Source organism: Pezoporus flaviventris, unplaced genomic scaffold (genome assembly GCF_033815535.1).
Source record: "Pezoporus flaviventris isolate CSIRO_AGI_PZ_B2104156 unplaced genomic scaffold, CSIRO_AGI_Pfla_v1 ptg000076l, whole genome shotgun sequence".
NCBI lineage: Eukaryota > Metazoa > Chordata > Aves > Psittaciformes > Psittacidae > Pezoporus > Pezoporus flaviventris.
The window spans coordinates 1,282,753-1,301,826 of NW_026892624.1; the positions used below are offsets into that span (position 1 = coordinate 1,282,753).

The window sequence follows — 19,074 nt, forward strand, 5'->3', positions numbered from 1 at the left end:
TGAGTTTTACTTCTGGTTGATAGTGTAAAGTAATAGCAAGTGCTGTTTTGATTCAGTCCTGGAAAAGGATGAGAAGAGTTTTATTTAAAATCAGAACCCTAATTCAGTTTGAAATAAAATTATAAAAATATACATTGTGCTGATTTTTAAAAAGTGCTATGTAATTATTGCTCAAATGAGAGTCAGTATGAGATGCTTTGCTTTATGAATATTTCTGGAAAAGTCAGTTATTTCAGAAAGCATCAGTGTTGGTGTCCAGTGTGCACACTGGCAAAACTTTAACATCAAAACATTTTAGTTAAGAATAAATTATTAAGTATCTTTAGCATGGCTGTTTTGCTTTTGAACCTTCTGGCCAATTTCAGTTAGGACTAGCAGAAAGACAGGGGTTTCCCAAAGAAGTAAATTTCCCTGCTGTCTGGGTTGAGAAAGCTACACTGCTAGGTACCTGTGCAAACCAGCTAAGAAGCACTTCTTATACAGAGAGAGGTCTGTCCCACAGGCCACCACTGGAGTAACACTGCTTTAATTAATTGTGGGATCAGACTATATATAATTTCAATTAATTAAGTAACTTTCGCTGTTGCTCTGGGTTTACATTGGTACAAACAACATCAAACCTGTGTCAGTTGCTCTTCTTCTTTCTCTTCCTTTATTTTTCAACTCCAATCACGTCGGTAAGGTTATGTTTTTTTTTAATAATTAAAACAATAAGTAAAATTCAGCTGTTCCCATTTCCTACTTAGAAAAAAAAAAAGAAAAAAAGGCAAGCACCCAGGAACTGTTATGTTTCAAAACATTGGTTCTTCATTCCACTTTTTGTAGCGTAATGCAAATAAACCACATATTGGGAGTTCTCAGGGTGAGCATCTCAGGGTCGAGAAATAGCTTTGACAAACTCTTCTTCTTGGAGGAGGAAGATTTTTAGATAAGGAGTTCCAGCAAGTGCTGCCTCACACTAAGGCAAACATGCAAAGGACTAAAGTTCTCTCTTAGGCGAAGGGGTATGTATCACCAGCTGTCAAGCTTCCTTACATGCCTTCTATGGGATTATAATGATATCACTGCTGTAATTGTACATGAGGCAGAAACAGTGGTTAACTCGGTTTGATCCTCACAGGGCATAACCTCAAAATACATCATTTCTGATGTAAATTTCATGTGAAGGACCAAACAAATTGGAAGGGTTTACCTGATTTATTGAGGAGTACAACTAGTTGTCATCCACAGAAATGAAGGAAAGCTATTTGTTTATCGTTTTTTGTGAAATACCTATCCAGTGCTAAATGTTGCAGATTATCCTAAGTTTTACTGAATCTTTCTATATTTTGTGTTTGATTATGAAGCAGTTATTTATAAGAACATCTTGATTTAAGAAGTTAGCCTCTATGTTAGCACAGGATGCTACGTTAGCTTAGAAATTAGATGCTGTGTTGCTTCAAGTTGCTCTGTGACATGCTAGCCTTACTCCTTACTTTCTACAGCATGACCAAAGCACTAGGATCTATTCCATATAGGATGAATTGTCAACCTGCCAAAGTAGAAATCTAGCTGGCCAACTTTGCAACAAAACTTACTTTTAAGGTGACCTATAGTAAAATGCCTTTATTATGATACTAAAAAGCACACCCACAGATCAAGAAGACCTTTGCCCAAGTGAAGACCCTTCCCCTGCGCAAGTGTAGTAGCAGAAGAGAATGATACTGCAGATATTATAATTCTATGTAAATCACTAACTGGGAGTGTACTGCCTTGTAATTTTTGTGTTTAAATGTGACGATAAGATCAGCAATGGGTATGATTGATTGTGGAAATTCCGCCTAACACCCACCGCTGCAATAAAGAAGTGTCTGCTTCTTAATGCTGTATTGGTGTTAAGGATTTTTATTCTCCCGACTTTCGGTGACATGAGCACTGTTGAACCTGGCATTCCCAGGGCCAGAGAGGCCACACAAGAATGCCCTGCAGCCCTCGGGCCACCTTTTGACACCTTTGGACCAGGGGGGCAAACCCAGTTCTCTAAGGTGAGCCATGTGAGTCCATCCTTCCTGGTTTTGAATGTCTTCTCTTCTGCTTTCTCTGGCACTGCACAGTTGAGTCAGCCATAGGTCCCTAAAGCTACCAGCAAATCCGCTTGAGGTATTTGTAGCCAGCAGAAACTGTGAAAATGGGGCAGTTTGTGTAGAAGAGATGCTGCAGCAGGCACCATCAAGAAACAATCTACTAATCTACGGATGGGCTACAGTTCAGTACATGGCAGAGGAAGCAGGCTGAAAAGATTTCAACAGAGGTGGCTTTTACTTGGAACTGCCACTTTTCTGCTTTCCCTCAGAAAGGAAACTAACGTAATCTGCTACACACACAGCTTGCCAAGTTCAATATTTGGCAAGCAGCTGCAGTAACACCAGCAGGAGTGGCTTGCCATGAGAATGGTGGGCGAAATGCAGCTACTGAAATCCTTAGAACTGTATCTCTTGGTTTGTTGTGTGAGCTAGAGCTGCAAAAATACTCTGGCAAGGCTTGTGATTATTTTAGTTTTACTCACTATAAATCTTTTGTGGGCTAAAGAACAATATTTTAAAATATTTTTAAATATAAAGAGATAATTGAAACATTAGAACAGTTACATTGTTTCTTCCATTTTGTGCTTTCATATCTCTCTGACTTTTTTCCCCCACTGTTTTTTTTTTTAACTTCTGTTCCCCACCCTGCTTCTTTGGAAAGCAAAGAGCTAAAAGGTAGTATCTGCTCCCTAGAACTCCTTGCCTTAAGCCAGTGCTGGCTTTGTGTTGGAAATAGTCATTATAGTAGCAGTGGTAGACACTGTATGTAATGAAACATAGTCAGGGCTTTCACCGGTGGAAGGTTAATGAGAGAAAACCTCACAGTATTGCTAAGTAAACACAGCATTAGGTCTGCTTCCTTGGCTAGGGGTCCTAAAAGAAAACAGTCTTTCAGCTTCGTAACAGTGGAGCCATATGTCAAGATTTGCTCTTGTGCAACCCATAGCCCCAGGACTTCATAAGAATTGCGTATTTAGTAGGATGATATGCTACTTTTTTTAAGGGAGCCTATATATTTCAATGCCTGTCAGCAAGAAACTTTGATTTTGAGTTTTAGTAAATAGTTTGCTTTCATGCTGTACTTTAAAACTCAAGAGGATTCAGCTAGATCACTTTTCACCTGTGTGTCAGGTAAGGCTTTCTGATCCCAAGGCAGAAATCTTTTTCCTTTGAGGTCTTTCATGTGTTATTTATGGGGAGGAAACATATTGGATCCCACAGGGCTGTCTAGCACTGCAAGAACCAGGAGCTGAAAGATGACCAAGTAAGAAAAGCACTTGCTTTCAAACAGTTAAATGCTAAAACAAATTAAGAAGATTGTATAATAGAAATACCATGTCTCAGTTTTCCTGGTGAAGACTAGAGATCTTTCTGAAAATTGTTATTTCCCTTGAAGAAGGAGGAATGCACTAATACGCAGGAGATCACACTCTCTGTAATGAGCAATGCCTCTTGGTCCTAAACTCTCTGACTTCAAGATGACAAGCCTTCAAGGAGACCTCTAAGATGGAAGAGAGGAAGACAGTGCTTTGTTTCCACAGCAGGGACTAGTAGGGCACATTTAGTTAAAAGAGCTCTATTTGCTTTTCCATTTTATAAACCCTGGATGAAAGTCCCTGTAGTGAGGTAGATCAATGACCGCTGGACAAAAGAGAGTGAAGTTGTCTGGGTGAGTGGCCAAGGAGACACCCTGCAGAAAGGTCCGTGTACATGCCAGGGAACAGAGAAGGAAAGTGATCCCGCAACTAGAACCCCACAGCAGCATGGTGGGGGCTGCTCTTCCAGCTTGTACAATGGAGGAAAGGCCATGGAACCAACAGGAAGAGGGGAGAACAGCAGAGAAAGCAATGTGCTACAAAGGAAATCTTTCTGAAGTAAAAACGGCAGGGTCTAGTCTAGACAGGAATCTACTGTAGACAAAATAACCCAGACAAATCCTGTAGTAAAACAAACAAAACAACAACAGAAAAAGAGAGTAAATGTAGAACCACAACATGCCTATAGCCCTCATAAGGTGAGAGAAATGTTTGCACGGGCCTGAGAATCTGTGGATCTTCATATTTTCTAGTCCAGCTCCCTGTGGGATACAAACGAGCCACTTCATTCTTCTGCATCACTGGCAGAGGTAGTTCTCCAAAATACAGACTTTGGAACAGATGATAAAAATCCATAAAACCAAGAATTTCATTATGTGAATGCAAACAATATACTTTTTCATATTTATACATCTGTTACTTAGCAAAAACATTCAAATAGTTCACCAGTAGCACTATTCTTGCCTGGAAAAGATGTAAGGTAGAGGAAATCAATGGGAGAACTTACTGAAACCTGAAAAGGTGTGAAAACAGAAGTTTCAGTCAAGTTCTCTCATAGGAGCTCGCTCTTAGAAAACTGGGTGAGTGAAGAACAGGCAATGAACATAAGCATGGTTACATTTTTACTCCGTGTTTCAGTGAGTCAAGTGAGGATTTTGATAATTTCCTGTATTTTCCTTACAAAGTCCCCACAGCTACTCAGCAATTTCTGACAAAATTGCTCTTTTTTTTTGTAAATCTGTGGGGTTGGGGAGAGAAAAGAAGGGTCATAGGATTTTGTAATATCCTTCTCCTTGGAAGGATACTTGGAAGGAATGAACACTTTTTACTGTAAATTTCAACCCATAAAATTCATCTGCTTACAATGCCTGTTTAACTCTGCAAGCTGAAACAGATGTTCATTCTTCATTCGTACTTCAAAATTGAAAACTAAGAACTATTTAGACAGCTGCTATGTTCTTCTTGTGACAAGGCCTGTCCCAGATGGTGTGACTTTAAATTAGCCTGCCCTGTCCCATCACCCTCTTGTTGAGTAAGAAGCTGTTAAGGAGCCTGTGTGTCCGGTAATAGCCTGTTCTTCTAAGATGGCTAATTATGTTCTACATACCATGGAAAAGGACAGATCTTTTCAGATCAGCTCTTCTTCCTTTTGAATCCATGTGTCATTACTTAGAAAAGACTAGAACAAGATCTTGACGCTGTTTCAAGGGGACACTTGCTACTGACATTGATAGTGAAGGATGAGAAACAGTATTTTTTTATTAACAAACTGACACATTTCAAAAAGGAACAGGAATAACATATGCTAGGTTGACTTACTTAACTTGGATTTGTTGTGGATATTTTCTTTGGAAGTATATTATACATTATTTGAGTCACAAAGGCAAAGGTGAAAATAGTGGATAATACTCTTGAGACATGAATTATGAAGTAGATTTTTACATTCAGTGCTCAGAATGAAAAATCTGTAGATGTGTTTATAAATACACATAGTTAAAGAAATCTCTCAGGAAGCCTTACTCTATCAGGCACCTTCTGAACACTGACATACAAACAAGCCATAAGTTTGTTTTGGTTTCCACTCCCCCACACCCCTTTGGTGATGTTAAAACAAATGAAAAAACAAAACTCATGCATGTTGTGACCTAGACCCAGCTTAGAGATGCATGGTATTTTATACCTAATCAAAACTACATTTCCAGACACACAGAAGAAAATCGTCTGCCCTGACAGTGCTGAAGGATGACCATTTAGAACCAGGGTCTTATCTTGCAGAATGTATCTACATTCACCACTGGCTAAAGAAACTTTTTTCTTACCCATGGAGAGAGTTTGATTGCAAAAGGCATAAGTAACTGTCAAGGAGCAGAATGGTTGCAGATTAGAAGATAAGAAAAACATTTGTTCTTAAACAGTGTGACTTTTGATGCAGCCTGCCCTACTGTGCCTATCAGATTTTGTATAATGGGATACATCACTAACATGTAGTGATGATCACTCGAATCAAGCCCTTAATCCTACTGGCTCACCCACAGTTAAGCACCAGGTACTTCAAAGAGTCTACAACAGATCTTCACCATTGGCTCACTGTTAAAGGACTACTAATGTTCATTATATGAACAGCACAGTGGAGGCTGCCAAAGAATTGTGGCCAGACATACAGGGGAGAATGGGGTGATGGTAGACAGTCTAGCAGACATACAGCATGAGGACACTTGTACAGACACCCATCTAGTCCTGGGGTGATCCATGCACACCCCCACCCAGATGTGCAGAGGGATTGCCACTAGTGGCAGGCTCCTGGCTGCTTCACTTTTGGGGCCTCCCAGTCACCATTCACCCTGAAGTAAGGAGTTGCTTTTGGCCGTTGTTTTCTTGTGGCTATATCCTGATCAATACCAGTTTATAAATCAATCATGTAATGGAATTATGTTTGGGTTGGAAGGGACCTCAAAGGTCATCTAGTTCCAACCCAGTGCCATGGATATCTTCTACAGACCAGGTTGCTCAAAACCCTGTCCAACTTGGCCAGGGATGGGCAGGGATGGAGCAGCGACAGCTTCTCTGGGCAACCTGTGCCAGTGCCTCACCACCCTCACAAGGAAGACTTTTTTTTTCTAATGCCTAATCTAAATGTCCCCTCTTTCAGTTTAAAGCCATTCCCCCTTGTCCTGTCACTACATACCCTTGTAAAAAGTCCTTCTCCGTATTTCTTGTAGGCTCCTTTAGGTACTGGAAGGCTGCTTTAAGGTCTCCTTGGAGCCTTCTCCAGGCTGAACAAGCCCAACTCTCCCAAGCCTGTCTTCACAGGAGAGGTTCTCCAGCCCTTCAGTCATCTTCATGGCCTCCTCTGGACTCACTTGAGCAGGTCCATTAATAATAAACAATGATAAAAATCAATGCTATTTTCTCCATGAATCTCCTCATTGCTACATCCACAAACGCAGTTGTTTCTATATCCTGTAGTACACAGGGAATATAGGCCTGTATGCTCTTTTTTGTGTGTATACATAATAATCTTACTGGTCCAGAAGAGATATTAGCACCTGAACCTAGCATCTACTGCTGCAGATACACTACAAATCATAGTAACAAATCTGCCCTGTAAGTGTCACAACTTTATCTAGCACAAGTGCTAGTTGGACACTGTGATGCTGTGATGCAGTGCATGACTTGCTGTCATTACATATACAATGCTGTCACCTCAGAGTTCAACCCCCACACTCTCTTCCCTGCAGGACTTTTCTCTTTTTACCCCTACCACTGACAACAGGCAGCAGGTGTATTTCAGACCTTGTCAGTGCTGCTTCTAGATCATACACAATGAAAACTGTACATAATCCCCCAAGAATGATATTCTAAGACAGATCTTACCAAGAGCTAAGCAGTAACTGTAAAATATGTCCCTTTCACCTTTTTGCTTTTAGAGTTACCATCACACAGTTGCTTGTCTCACTTGGTATTCCCTAGGACTAAATAGTACTTTCATCAGACATACAAAATAGAAGCATGGAGATGGCTATACATTGTCACAAAAAACAAAGAGAAAGAAATTCATAGGCAAAATTATGCCTCCTGAAAGCTGGTACTTTTCCTCTGGCTGCTGTCTCAAGAGTGTAATTGAAAAATGGGGAAGTGAATGTCAGAGCCTGCAAAACAGCAGAATTACGGCTCAGTGGCTTGAAACAAAATCCATTTGACTCATAGTATTACCTGTGGATAAGGAAAAGAGAAGAGAGAGTATCTATGCTCTGGCAGTAACATAATCACCATTTTGAAAATATTGACAAAGTCACTCACTTACTGTTTTGGCCTTGGTAACTTACCTCCTGTGTGCTTCTCCAGACAGTTATTGCACTGGCTTCTATTCATGCACCTTCAGTAAACTGCACTGGCTTGGACTGAAGCAATAATCTCTACTACTCCAGAACACGTCCTACAGCAAGTTAACATGAATTTTCTGACATAACCACAGAAGGTGCAGTCAAGTTACCATCACAGCTTAGAAACTGAAAAGAGTTTGACAATAGATATTTCAGAAGTGGAAGAGGGTGCATGCTAAAGGCACACTTGGCAAATACTTTACAAATCACCACTGCAGCAGCCTTTCCAGTTAGGCAAGTTTAAAGATATTCGCCATTTAGTGAGGTGTTCTGATTAGTTCTCCCCCAGCCCCAACCATTTTTCTGTGTGTTCTTCAACCTCTCCCAGTATGTTAAAATCATTGCAATTAAAATGCATATTACAAAATACTTTTGTTACTTAGTCCCATCCCTCACTTGTTACCACCTTATGGTCCAGCCTTAAAGTTTTTCTGCAAGCAGAAGAGTTTTCAATCACAGCAGAAGGGTATTATCAGTTGTTCACCCAAAGGATTAACTAAATTGCAGATGGATAGCTCAAAGAATACAGTATGATTAAAGTACAGCTAATCAGTTCAAATTCAAGTCATGTGAGTATTAAATCTGCCATTATGGATTGATGTGAAAGATGCATCTCCTAGTAACTAGCATCTTTACCATAAAGTCTGTGGCTAGAAAGAGTATGAATTGTCCTCACCAGAAATTAATTTCCTCTGTCCAGCTCTAAAACTGAATTATTTTGCTGTGGGACCACTCCACTGAAACAGATGTTAACTGCTGTTCTGCCAATAAACAAACAACTTTTATCTGTAGGATTTCCTCCTAGTAAGTACTGTTCCCAGAATGTGAAGAGCTAACAATTTTAAGAAAGCTCTTACCTAAAATCTCCTCTGGAATTGTTCCTGTTTCTGCAGACTGGCTGTTCTGAGAAAATGTATCTTTTTCTCTGTAAAGCCACAACTCAGAATGAGTTGCAGCAAGCATTGTGCTGTAGAGCTATACAATTTGCAGCAGGGCTATGAGTTAGCAGTGCAGCTTTAACACTGAGGTTTAGTTAAACACAGGTAATTTTATGACCTACTTACTCTATTGCTAAAGAATCTGCTACCTGGGCAACACATTGCTGTTTCTACGTTTGGTGAAACTGGGACATTTGGAAAATCTGTCACAGCTTCAAAGCTAAAAGCCTTAAAAGTATAAAAATAATAAAGCTTTTGATTTTTGTAGTTTTGCCAATACTTTCAAATTTTTATTTAGTTTACTTGCCAATTTTTGAAATCTGACCTATGCCACAATCTTGTATCTTTAATTAGTGTAAATTTAATATCTTTATTCTAGTGGCTGTTAATGTCAGATTGAACATTTCACCTTTTGGATCAGTGGCTCCTTGTAATTAGGGTAATTTAAATTTGGAGAGTTTCTACATTTTTTCATTGCAGAAGTGACAGAGGGGATCAAGGTAAACTGTTCTTGACCACAGTACTTTTTCCTAATGTAGCTTAAAATTCAAAACAAACAAACAAAGACCCCCAAAATACTTCTGTTTCACTCTACTGTTCACTCTTATTTCAATCTACTGTTTTATTTACAGTTTCCTTAGCTGCAAATGAAATTTTGGAAAGATAGAAAATTGCAAGGGCCTCACCCTCTCCCTTCCTCCCACCCTGGCAACTCCCAACGCTATTCTTTTGATGTATCAATTCAAAATAGTCACTTATCTTTTGAAGTTCCATCGTATAGTGCTGGAGAAAAGGCCTTGAGGTTTGGTGGTTGTGGTTTTGTTTTGCTGCTGATTGTTTTGTTTCAAAGGGGAATAAAACCTTACTTAGGAAAAAAATACTTTATTTTCCAAAACATTCTTAGACAGATTGCAATAAGAACAAAGTACAGTACAAAAATGACTCACACAGCCTGCAATAGTTAATAAAACACTAATCAAATACCTAACTTTTTGTCAAGGTCCTTTTGGGTCCAGTATACATTTTTCATATTACAGAGGTAATCCCCACTTTACAGTGGCATCAGATAAAAGTTTGCAAGACCGTTATAAGACAGTCGCCAGTATTTGCTCTATTACATACATATACGAGGTTTTGACATGGCTTTATTTTACACTGAGTGTAGTTCAAAGTCAAGTATAAATTTCTCTCGTGTCAGGAGTTCAGCATTAAATTCAGCAGGTTTGCCTAGAATCTACCAGAAGTCTTTCTTGGGTAAATATTTATAATCCTGGTAGAAACTTTTTGCACCTGTCAATCCAATACACTGTTTCATAACAGAGCAGCTGCACAAAATGTGATGGCACAACTGAATGTGTTTCTCTCCCTCAGAGCCTCCAGCTTGTTTTACTGCCTTTCACAACTAGTTATGAACTGCAATGTGTGGCATGCCAAACAAACCTAAAAAGAATATATACAGCAAGACAAACAGCTTCAAGATTTCTCCTCCCATGCCTATCTTTGCAGAGGATGCAGTAAAGGCACAACCTATACCAACTTAGCAAGTCAGTATAGGCTGTGATCTCTTCTGCAGAATTCTAACAGGAAGGAAAACTAAAAGACAGGGTTGTTTTTTTTCTTCCTGTGAAACTGTAATTTATCACAGAATGGTTTGGGTTGAAAGGACCTTAAAGATCATCTAGTTCCAACCCTACCACCCTGCCACAGGTGGGGACATAATTCACTCAATGAAAGCAGGGGTGAAGTATTTGACAAATTCTATACATATGCAATGTATAAACAAATGTTACTGTCAGACCTTTACTTTTATTTCCATGACAATACTGTCTTTGCAATTACCTCAAGAATCTATTGTTTCTGTTGTGATCATTTGTTTTGCACTGCAAAGCTTGTTTTGGTCGATCTTATTTTCCCTCTTTATCTAAACCTTTCGGAAAAAGCTAAGAGCAAAGTCTGTAGATACACAGAACTAGAACACCCCTGCATTAAGGCTTGAGGGCACGGGGCGTTACAGGCACTTATGTCCCATTCACTGGAATACAGTGCAAGAGTCCCAAGCTAGCTGAGGCTCTAGCCAGCCATTCCCTTTAGCACAGAATACTGGCATTGCATATATAAACAGCACAAGTCTAAATAGTCTAAAGTCAGCTTCACTGTTTACATGCAGCAAGCTTGGGTACCTCTGCACTGGAATCACCACTAGCTTCCCTGTGCCAGGATAAGCACAAGGAAGGGCAGGCTTTATTAGATCTTCACAGCGTTTTCTGTCACCCCATTTCACCAAGTCTGCAGATGTTTCTTATCTTATAGTTTTGCTAAGGTTGGAAAATCCAATGCCAACACATGTCATTAAGACTTTCTCCCCACCCACGTACTCTTCCTCAGGGGACTTTGTTTCAATTTTAAACATGATCTGGAAGAAGCTTCTCAAGTGTCGCAGAAATTCAATTCTGAGGGAGAGAAAACAACAGAGTTTAAGAAACAAAACAGAAAACCCATTACCAATACATACCAACACTGATGACAGCACTGAGTGCAATGAACAGAACAGAAAATGTTGCTTAGTACAGAGAAACAAGCCTACAGGCTCCAAACGTTGTTCTCACTTGTGCTGCAGAAGTGGCTAGTGACCCCTGCTGAAACCACTGCATTCTGTACGAGCAGAGAGAAGAAATGCCTGGTAGCACAGCAAGGCAAAATGGTGTGGAAGAAAGAAAACATGTAGCCAGGCAAGATCACTTACTAATGATGCTGACTTCCCATCAGGGCCATATGAACTTAATAGCAACCTGTGCAAATCCCCCCTCCACCCCGTTCAAAAAACAGAAGAGGGATAGTTAAAAGGCTGGCCATATGTGCATATTTTAAGAAGAGAGACATCAATTCCTGAAGCATGTCTTTGATTTGTATTACTAACATACCCACTTCTTAGTTAAACATTACATTAGAATCACATTCTGACTCAATTCTTCCTGTTTTCTCCCCTCGTTTTCAGGAGGAAAAAAAAAAAAAGTAATTTTCTTTTCATCACTTTAGAATAAGAAGCACAGAGAGACTAAACAGACACAGCACTTGCTCCTAAACACACACTGACTGGAAGGTGAGTGAGAGGAAAAGCTACTGAAAAGTATTAAAAAAAAAGGAACAAAAACAGCCAAGAAAACTTTCCTACTGTCTTCCCCAAAACAGGGAACAAGCAATTACACCAAAAGCCTACAAATATAAAATGGGTAATTGCTCGTGACAGAAGTCTGGTCTCTTCCAGTCATGGCCACAAGCATGCCTGCAGTCTTGAACTAAGGTTTAATCTCCTCCAGCAATTGGTATGTGCCCTTCTTAGGTTAAGTTTAACCTTTAAAGAAAGGGAATTCAACCCACACATTTGTTTGGCTGGCAGTCTGTAAAAAGCCTCTGCTCTGCAGGCTGAGAGCATAATCACACATCATTACACCAAAGCAATGAAAAGTGCCCACAAAATGGGAAGCCAGAAGTCAAGGTATAGGACTGTCCCCACTGCAACATCATGAGGCCTCTGAAAGCTTCCTGGCAGCTCCTGTTCATAGAAACTGTAAACAACAAAGCTGCAGGAACAAGAATTGCCTTACGCACTTCATTTGGGCATGCTGCTGCTCCTGCGCTTGAGTATGTGCATGGGGTAAGGAGGGAAACGGCAGGACTCAGCAGAGAGGCTCCTGTTACCTTCAGGGGCCTGTTCTTAGCAAGACCTGAGAGTTATCTCTGGGGGCAGCCAGCTGAATACCTCTGCAGGGTGAATGCAGGCACATGGCTACCCATGCTACATACACCTTTCTGTCTCTACCATCCCAGGCTGGTATCTGGCTTCAGCACAGACACCAACTCTCTCATTTCTCAAATGGATTAACAGTTGAAAGAAAACCAAAAAGCACCTTTTCTTCCATGCCTCCCCAAATGCAAGGTTTATGGTTGCTGCCATAATAGGCAAATGGGCATATGCTAGCCCAAACACTTCAGTGAATCTGACAGGCAACGAGCTCTGTACTAGCCTCCTCCTTAGCTGGGTCCCCTCCCAGAGCTCTGGCAGGGTGACAAGAAAGCAACCCAGCCCAAAACAGCAGGAGTGGTGTGCTGAGCTGCAAGGCGGGCACAGAATAAACTGTGTAAATGCCAGAGGCAGTGTGGAGCTGGAGGCTGAGAGACGCTGATCAGCAAGCTCTGCAGCCTGTTGGTGGGCTCAGTTCAGTCCATACCTCTCTTTGCACATACATGGACTACTGTGCTTCTTTACTTCTTCTCCATTTTGAGTAAAAGCAGAGTGAGAAAAAGCAATAGGGCTTTGCCACAGCTCCGTGGTACACAGGAAAGGCTCACAGGGGTGCGAGCGAAGGCAAGGCTGCCTGGGAATGCCAGAGGGAAATCTGGGAGCCCCAAGAGGCCAGCTGTCTTGCAGAACTAGAAGCACAGTGGCAAGAGCCCTGAAACAGGACAAAACCAGAGGAAGTCAGGGGTATGTGACAGAGCACAGCAGAATGAAGGTTTGTGTTAGCTAGAGGCTGATACGGGTTGTGTGTGGGAAGGCTTGCACTTCAAACAGGAGTGGAACCTCCACCAATCATGCATGTATGGACTGGAGAACTGAGGGAGGGGGTGAGAAGTATACAGAAGTTTTATGTTGCTGGGAATTTAGAACCGTATGCTCAGGCATGAACACAGCAGAATTGAACACTTTTCCTTAGACCCATGGAGAGCTACATGAGCCACACTGCAAGTCTTCCTCAGGGCCACTGCTTTCAAATAAACCCCCACTGTATTACCAATAACCTGAAAAGGGTAAACAATCTGTTTACCCAGGTGCGGTTATTTCCCAGAAGCCTGCTGGTACACAACCACCTCACACATCTTAGCTCTCTGTCAGGGCAGAGCGACCGACTAACAGCTCCGTGCACCAGTGATGACTCCTTGGTTCGACTACCCCGAGAGCAGCGCAGGGCTCAGCTGGCAGCGCCGGCGGCTCCGGCACGGCCCCACAGCGCCCCGCCGGGGCCGAACGCGCCCGAAGAAGGAGTAGGGGGAGCTCGGCCTGACGCGCAGCTGCCGCGGGCGGCCTGCGGTGGGACACGCGGGCCGCCAAGGGGCGCTGCGTGCAAGCCGCGGCCCCGGTCCCGGCCCGGCGGGTGGAACCCGGGGAGGGGAGGACCGAGGAGGAGACGGGAAGGGGAAAGGAGGCGGGGGAGGAGAGGGATGAGGAAGAGAGGAAAGGGGGGGGAAGAGTAAAGGAGGAGGAGGAAAAGAAGGGGGGAGTGGGGGGGGGGGGGGGGAAGGCGGAGAAGAGAGGGGAGGGAGGAGGAGGGAAGAAGAGAAGAGGAAGAAGGGAAAGAAGGAGGGCGGGAGGAGGAGGGAGGGGGGCAAGAGAGGGAGGGGGAGAAGGGAGGCCGGGGCTGGGTAGTAGCAGAACCGGCACCCCCGGCACGGATGGCGCCCGAGCTGGAGCCAGAAGCAGCATAGGCGCCTTGCCCACGGCAGCCCCCGCCTCAGGCGCTGTGCCTGTTCCCTCCCCTTGAAGCCCCTAAACCCTCATGAAACCATGGGCCATGGCGCTCAGGCTTTCCCGGTTGCTCTCATGGCTCATGTCGGCCCACCTGCACGCGGTCCTGCCAGACTGTGAGGTGGCAATGCTCCCAGCACCCTGCATTTGATATTTAAGTTCAGCTGGACAGACAGGTACGCGCTTCTGTGAAATCCGGAGCATGAGGCAAGAGGTCTAACACACAATAACCCTTCACAGTGACGGTGGTAAAATACTGAACAGATTGCCCAGAGAGGCTGGAGACATGCAAGGGCAGGCTGGATGGTTCTGGGCAATCTGATCTAGATGAAGCCATTCATCTAGAAGCCAATTTAGGGGCTTACATGGCTTATAAAGAGCTTTAGATTCTGCTGGGTGAAGGTGTTACATGGAGAGATGTCACAGCCCCAAGAGAGAAAAGAAGGGACAATGAAATGGGGCATGACAGTACTGCAATTTACTTGAAAAGCCTGCACACGCAGCGAGTTGCACAGAAGTCACATTTCCTAGTCCTTTATGAGCAGCTTTTCACAGGGATGCTGCAGAATGAGCTGTGTGATCTCTGAACAGATCTTCACAAAACTGGTGAGTCACAGATCATCACAGAATCACAGATTTTATGATCCCATGTGACACATGATGCTTCACAATGTCAGCTACTGTCATTCATCCCTGCTGCTCACTCCTGCCTTGGAAGAAGTGACAACCAATCCATTTGAAATCAGCCCGCTTACAAAATAAACTAGTGCCCTTGCATGATTTTCATAGCATCAAACAAACAAAAAAGGTAGGAAAAAAAAACCACAAAACCCCACACCTAGACACATGCTTAACTGCGCACTTACACTTCACTGAAATCTACTCTTTGTAAGCCTTTCACGTGGATACTTACTTTACAGGGGATTACTTCACCCCTGTGCAATTGGAGGCTTCCCTGTCTTACCCTCAAAATGTGGTGAATGTTGTTTCCAAGGTATCAGGGGTTGAGAATAGCAGTTAGGCAATTTCTAGCTCTCATGTGATGGCACCACCATTCTTCAGTTATCACAGTACTGTACCTTTCACGTATACAGCACCGGTACCATGATAACCGAAAAAGGACAGTTCACAGTCTTATTATTTGATGCCATTGTCAGATAAACAATCCTCCCTCCAATTAAAAGAAAACTGCTCAGTCTCTACGAGTAACTGTAATCTAGTCACTTGTCAGTCTGATAGAATAAATGATCTTTTTAATACTAGATACCCTTCCCCTAATCTGTGTGCTGTGGCTAGCAATGTAAGAAATTTAGTCTTTTTCTATCCTCTGAACCACTACTGCCTGCAGACAAAGCTTTTAATAAAAAATGAGACTGAAGCACCAGATAGAAGTCCACTGACTGACAGGGCTAAAGTTTTGGGGTTGCACAAAGCTCCATGAATTGAACTCTTCAGCCATTTCCTACTGACAACCACAGCTTCAGTGTTCGGCTAGCCATTTGAAACATGCTGTTTAATGCCACAGCTACACAGAGATCACTAAGAAAATGTGATACTGTATGCTAGGCAACAAAAAGCCAACTGATATACACGTACAATCTAAGACAAAGAACCAACAATAAAACCCATTTCTGCAATTCTCAGAACCAGGAATAATACCGAATAGTAAGGGAATAACCTTCTGATGCGCAGAAATAAATACTAGGTAACTTACACCACCTGTCTCATTTGACGGCAGGTACAATATGTTCTACTTGTAGCCACAGGGTAAGTCTTACATATAAAAAAAATACAGCTGTGCAATAAAATTAGTTCACTAAACAAGACTGGGTAATTAAATAGAATAAAACAACTTACGTGTATGGAGACAGAGGTCCTAACAGGACTTTGGAAACATCTCGTTGTCCAAGGGTCATGAGGAGCAGAGCAAGGCTCTGATTTGTTGAATCTACACAGCCTCCCTGCAAACCAGAATGTTTTAATAATTAATCTCTGTACAAACCAGAAATTGGGATGGGAGGAGAGTAATGAAGGAGAAAGATATACTTAAAAGGCTATATTACCGCCCCAAATTTTCAAGGGCCAAAAAGATAAAAATCTAGGTTTTGCAACAGTGACAAATTAATTTCACATGTCAGGCTGGGAAAGAAACAGAACTAAAACAGAACCAAATAAAAAGGTCCTATTAAAGATCTCTCCCATTTCTTCCAGCCTGTTCTCTTCTAACATCACAGAATGTAAGCACTGAAGAATTTCTCTGCAGTAAACTGAAAATAGGTATTAGTTTAGTTGTAGCTCATGTGCATGTGGAAGATACCAGGAAATGCAGAACTTTCATACCTATGAAGTTACGTTTGGACAAATAGATCAGTGCTTGCAGGTTCAAACCACCAAATTAAAAGTTGTTTCACACATATCCACCTAAACCCTTGCTGCTGTCTTCTGTGGTTTTACATTTGTAAAACATTTTCCCCATCATATTTAAAATTAGTTGTGTTTTGGTTTTTTTTTTATTGCTATGTGAGAGCTATGCATAAAATTATGTAGAACTAAACTCTCTTGTACATATTTGACTGTAGTAAATCATACATGCATGGTAAATTGTTTTGTATTTGGAAGGTGTTAATTATGACGCATATGTAAATTAGAATTGGAAGGTTTTCTTTGTTTACAAGACTTGAATTTAAATTAAACAGGACACTTTCAGTCAATACTGCATTAGAGAGAATTTAACTACTATTACTATGCAAACAGATTGAAAATTAAGAAAATATCCAACATAACATTATTTTGGATGTCCTCAGACTGAGCCACAGCCACACAAAATCTGTGAACAGTTCCCCACTGGATCAGGCCTAATGCTAAGCCCTCTGAATAGGCTCTCAGGAGAGAGCAAAACCAGAAATTAATTCTTTTAAAACTAAATTCTCTACTGAGGTAAGGTGGCCGTTTCCTTTGTGGACAAGAAGTAACCTGCCATAATTTTAAGAAGCAACACCATCTAAAGAGTTGAGAGGGGCAAAATAAATTTTGGGCTACGTAGCTTAAGAAAACACAATCATGTGACACCCACAGAACATTTACTCAGTGAGAGGGCAGAGAGGAGTACTACAAGTACTCTTGGTACTTGCTAAAACAAATGATACATCGCAATAAAGGAAACATCTTCATTACATGCACTATCATGACCCAACACCTAGCAACACGCTCTTACAGCAGCCCTTGCCCTTTTAGCTGTATGAGCCTGCCATACCAAAATGAAATTCTTGCACTCGGCATAATGCCCTCTATGGGACTGATTCAAGACTGGTGCTTTGTCTTAAATGGACAGAGTACCTGCAGAATTTGTTGGTGCAGTCTAGAGCCACAGCTCTCATCAGCTGTATTTGCCAACCCAAAACATGCACAAGAAGCGTATGAGAGTTTGGTAAGTATTTCTGCCAAAAAAAAATTCTGTATTTGCAGTTTGGTTAATAACTCAAAACGCTTTTTATAACTCAGATGAAAACTTGATATTTTCTGATCTTGTTTTTGTTTTTCTAAAGTTGAAAACATAGAACATCTATTTCTATGACCAAATTTCTAGAAAAGGTTCAGACAGCATGGAGACAACCATGTCCTAAACAATACAGCAAAACATGGTAAATCCAAGCTACTTACATAAGCTCTCTTGCTGCAGTGAATCAGTCATCCTCACTATTGTTGTGCATCAGGAATGTGCTGTTATGCCCATTCCCACATGGGCAGTTGCCAGACAAGGAAATAAAGTGATCTGCTTGTAATCTAATGATCACGGAACAGTAACTCAGGACAAATGAGGGACATGCTGCTCCCAAGAAGGCAAACTTTTTTCTCTCAGTCCACCTGCCACTTACGCAAGAGTGCAAAAATCAAAAACAACCCTCCCAGGAAAAATGGGATGGACAAAGTCAGAGCTGAACTACTGACATTTGTTCCAAAATAGCTGGCATTCACTACCAACATAAGATGCACCTTCTAATTCACATTAATTCACTTTATGGCAGTTTCTCCACTATTGTGTCTGTGGACAAAGCCACATCTAGCTGGATGTGACAGTAAGAGACACAGATCACTTAAAATCCTGTCTACCTTGAAACACTTATTATAGAAATACGGCAGCTGACAAATACTGTAACTCTAGGTACTGGACAACAGTGTTTCAATAAGGATTCTTCTGAGCTTGACCCTAGCTTTGATTTAGTCTTGCTTGTATTATGGCATACACACATTTTCCTCCCCTTCCTATGCAGTATGTACTTGCATGCCTTTTTTTTTTTTTTTTTTTAATTCCAGAAGAATGGAGCAGAGCCTTGTCACACTGAAGTAAGGCCATCTTGAAAATTAAGCCTTTGGTGGAATGCTTCACTCATTTTAGCTCTAGTTCAATAAAACTCGTGCCCTTCCAAGCCCCCATAACAACATGACCTTTCTTCATTAAACAACTCAACCTTAAATATCTATTGCACCCTCTCCTATTTTTCATGATCATAAGCAACATAAACATTCAATCCTTTTCCAGTTCCTCCAGGCCTTTCCATTCTGCAAATCACCTTCTATATAAAGCTTCCATAACCAGTGCCTTTCAAAGACAAGAAGAAAATACTTACTGGCCTTCTACAATTAAGCTAAAATAAGAACTGCATGTGGGTTTGTAAAAGCAATGCTTTTGAGTCAGCCACTCAATGTCCCCTCTTTCAGGGGCATTGTAATTAGCACTGTACTGCTTAGTATTAGTGAATTGACTCTGACATCTTTCCATTAATAAAGGTACATTAAAAACCTCTACTGATTCCAAGAATCAGATCACCTCTTTCACTTCTTTTTGAAAGC

At 41.6% G+C, this 19,074-nt stretch overlaps 1 protein-coding gene and 1 long non-coding RNA gene across 2 annotated transcripts in view; both read right to left on the bottom strand.

The window, feature by feature from the left end:
• Window positions 1–3,188: 3,188 nt before the first annotated feature.
• LOC133279411 (uncharacterized) lies at window positions 3,189–8,685 on the bottom strand. The gene is made up of 3 exons (XR_009746882.1): window positions 8,619–8,685; window positions 7,705–7,814; window positions 3,189–4,208 (listed from the first exon to the last, which is right to left on the bottom strand). It is a non-coding gene; the product is annotated as an uncharacterized LOC133279411 (long non-coding RNA).
• Window positions 8,686–9,565: 880 nt separating this feature from the next.
• RCL1 (RNA terminal phosphate cyclase like 1) overlaps window positions 9,566–19,074 on the bottom strand; it is a 29,925-nt gene continuing 20,416 nt past the window's right edge. The window contains exons 8-9 of the mRNA XM_061473095.1: window positions 16,081–16,184; window positions 9,566–11,149 (exon numbers count right to left, since the gene is read on the bottom strand). Coding sequence (XP_061329079.1) covers window positions 10,999–11,149; window positions 16,081–16,184 — 255 coding nt within the window. The 3' untranslated portion in view covers window positions 9,566–10,998. The remainder of the gene's footprint in view (window positions 11,150–16,080; window positions 16,185–19,074) is intronic.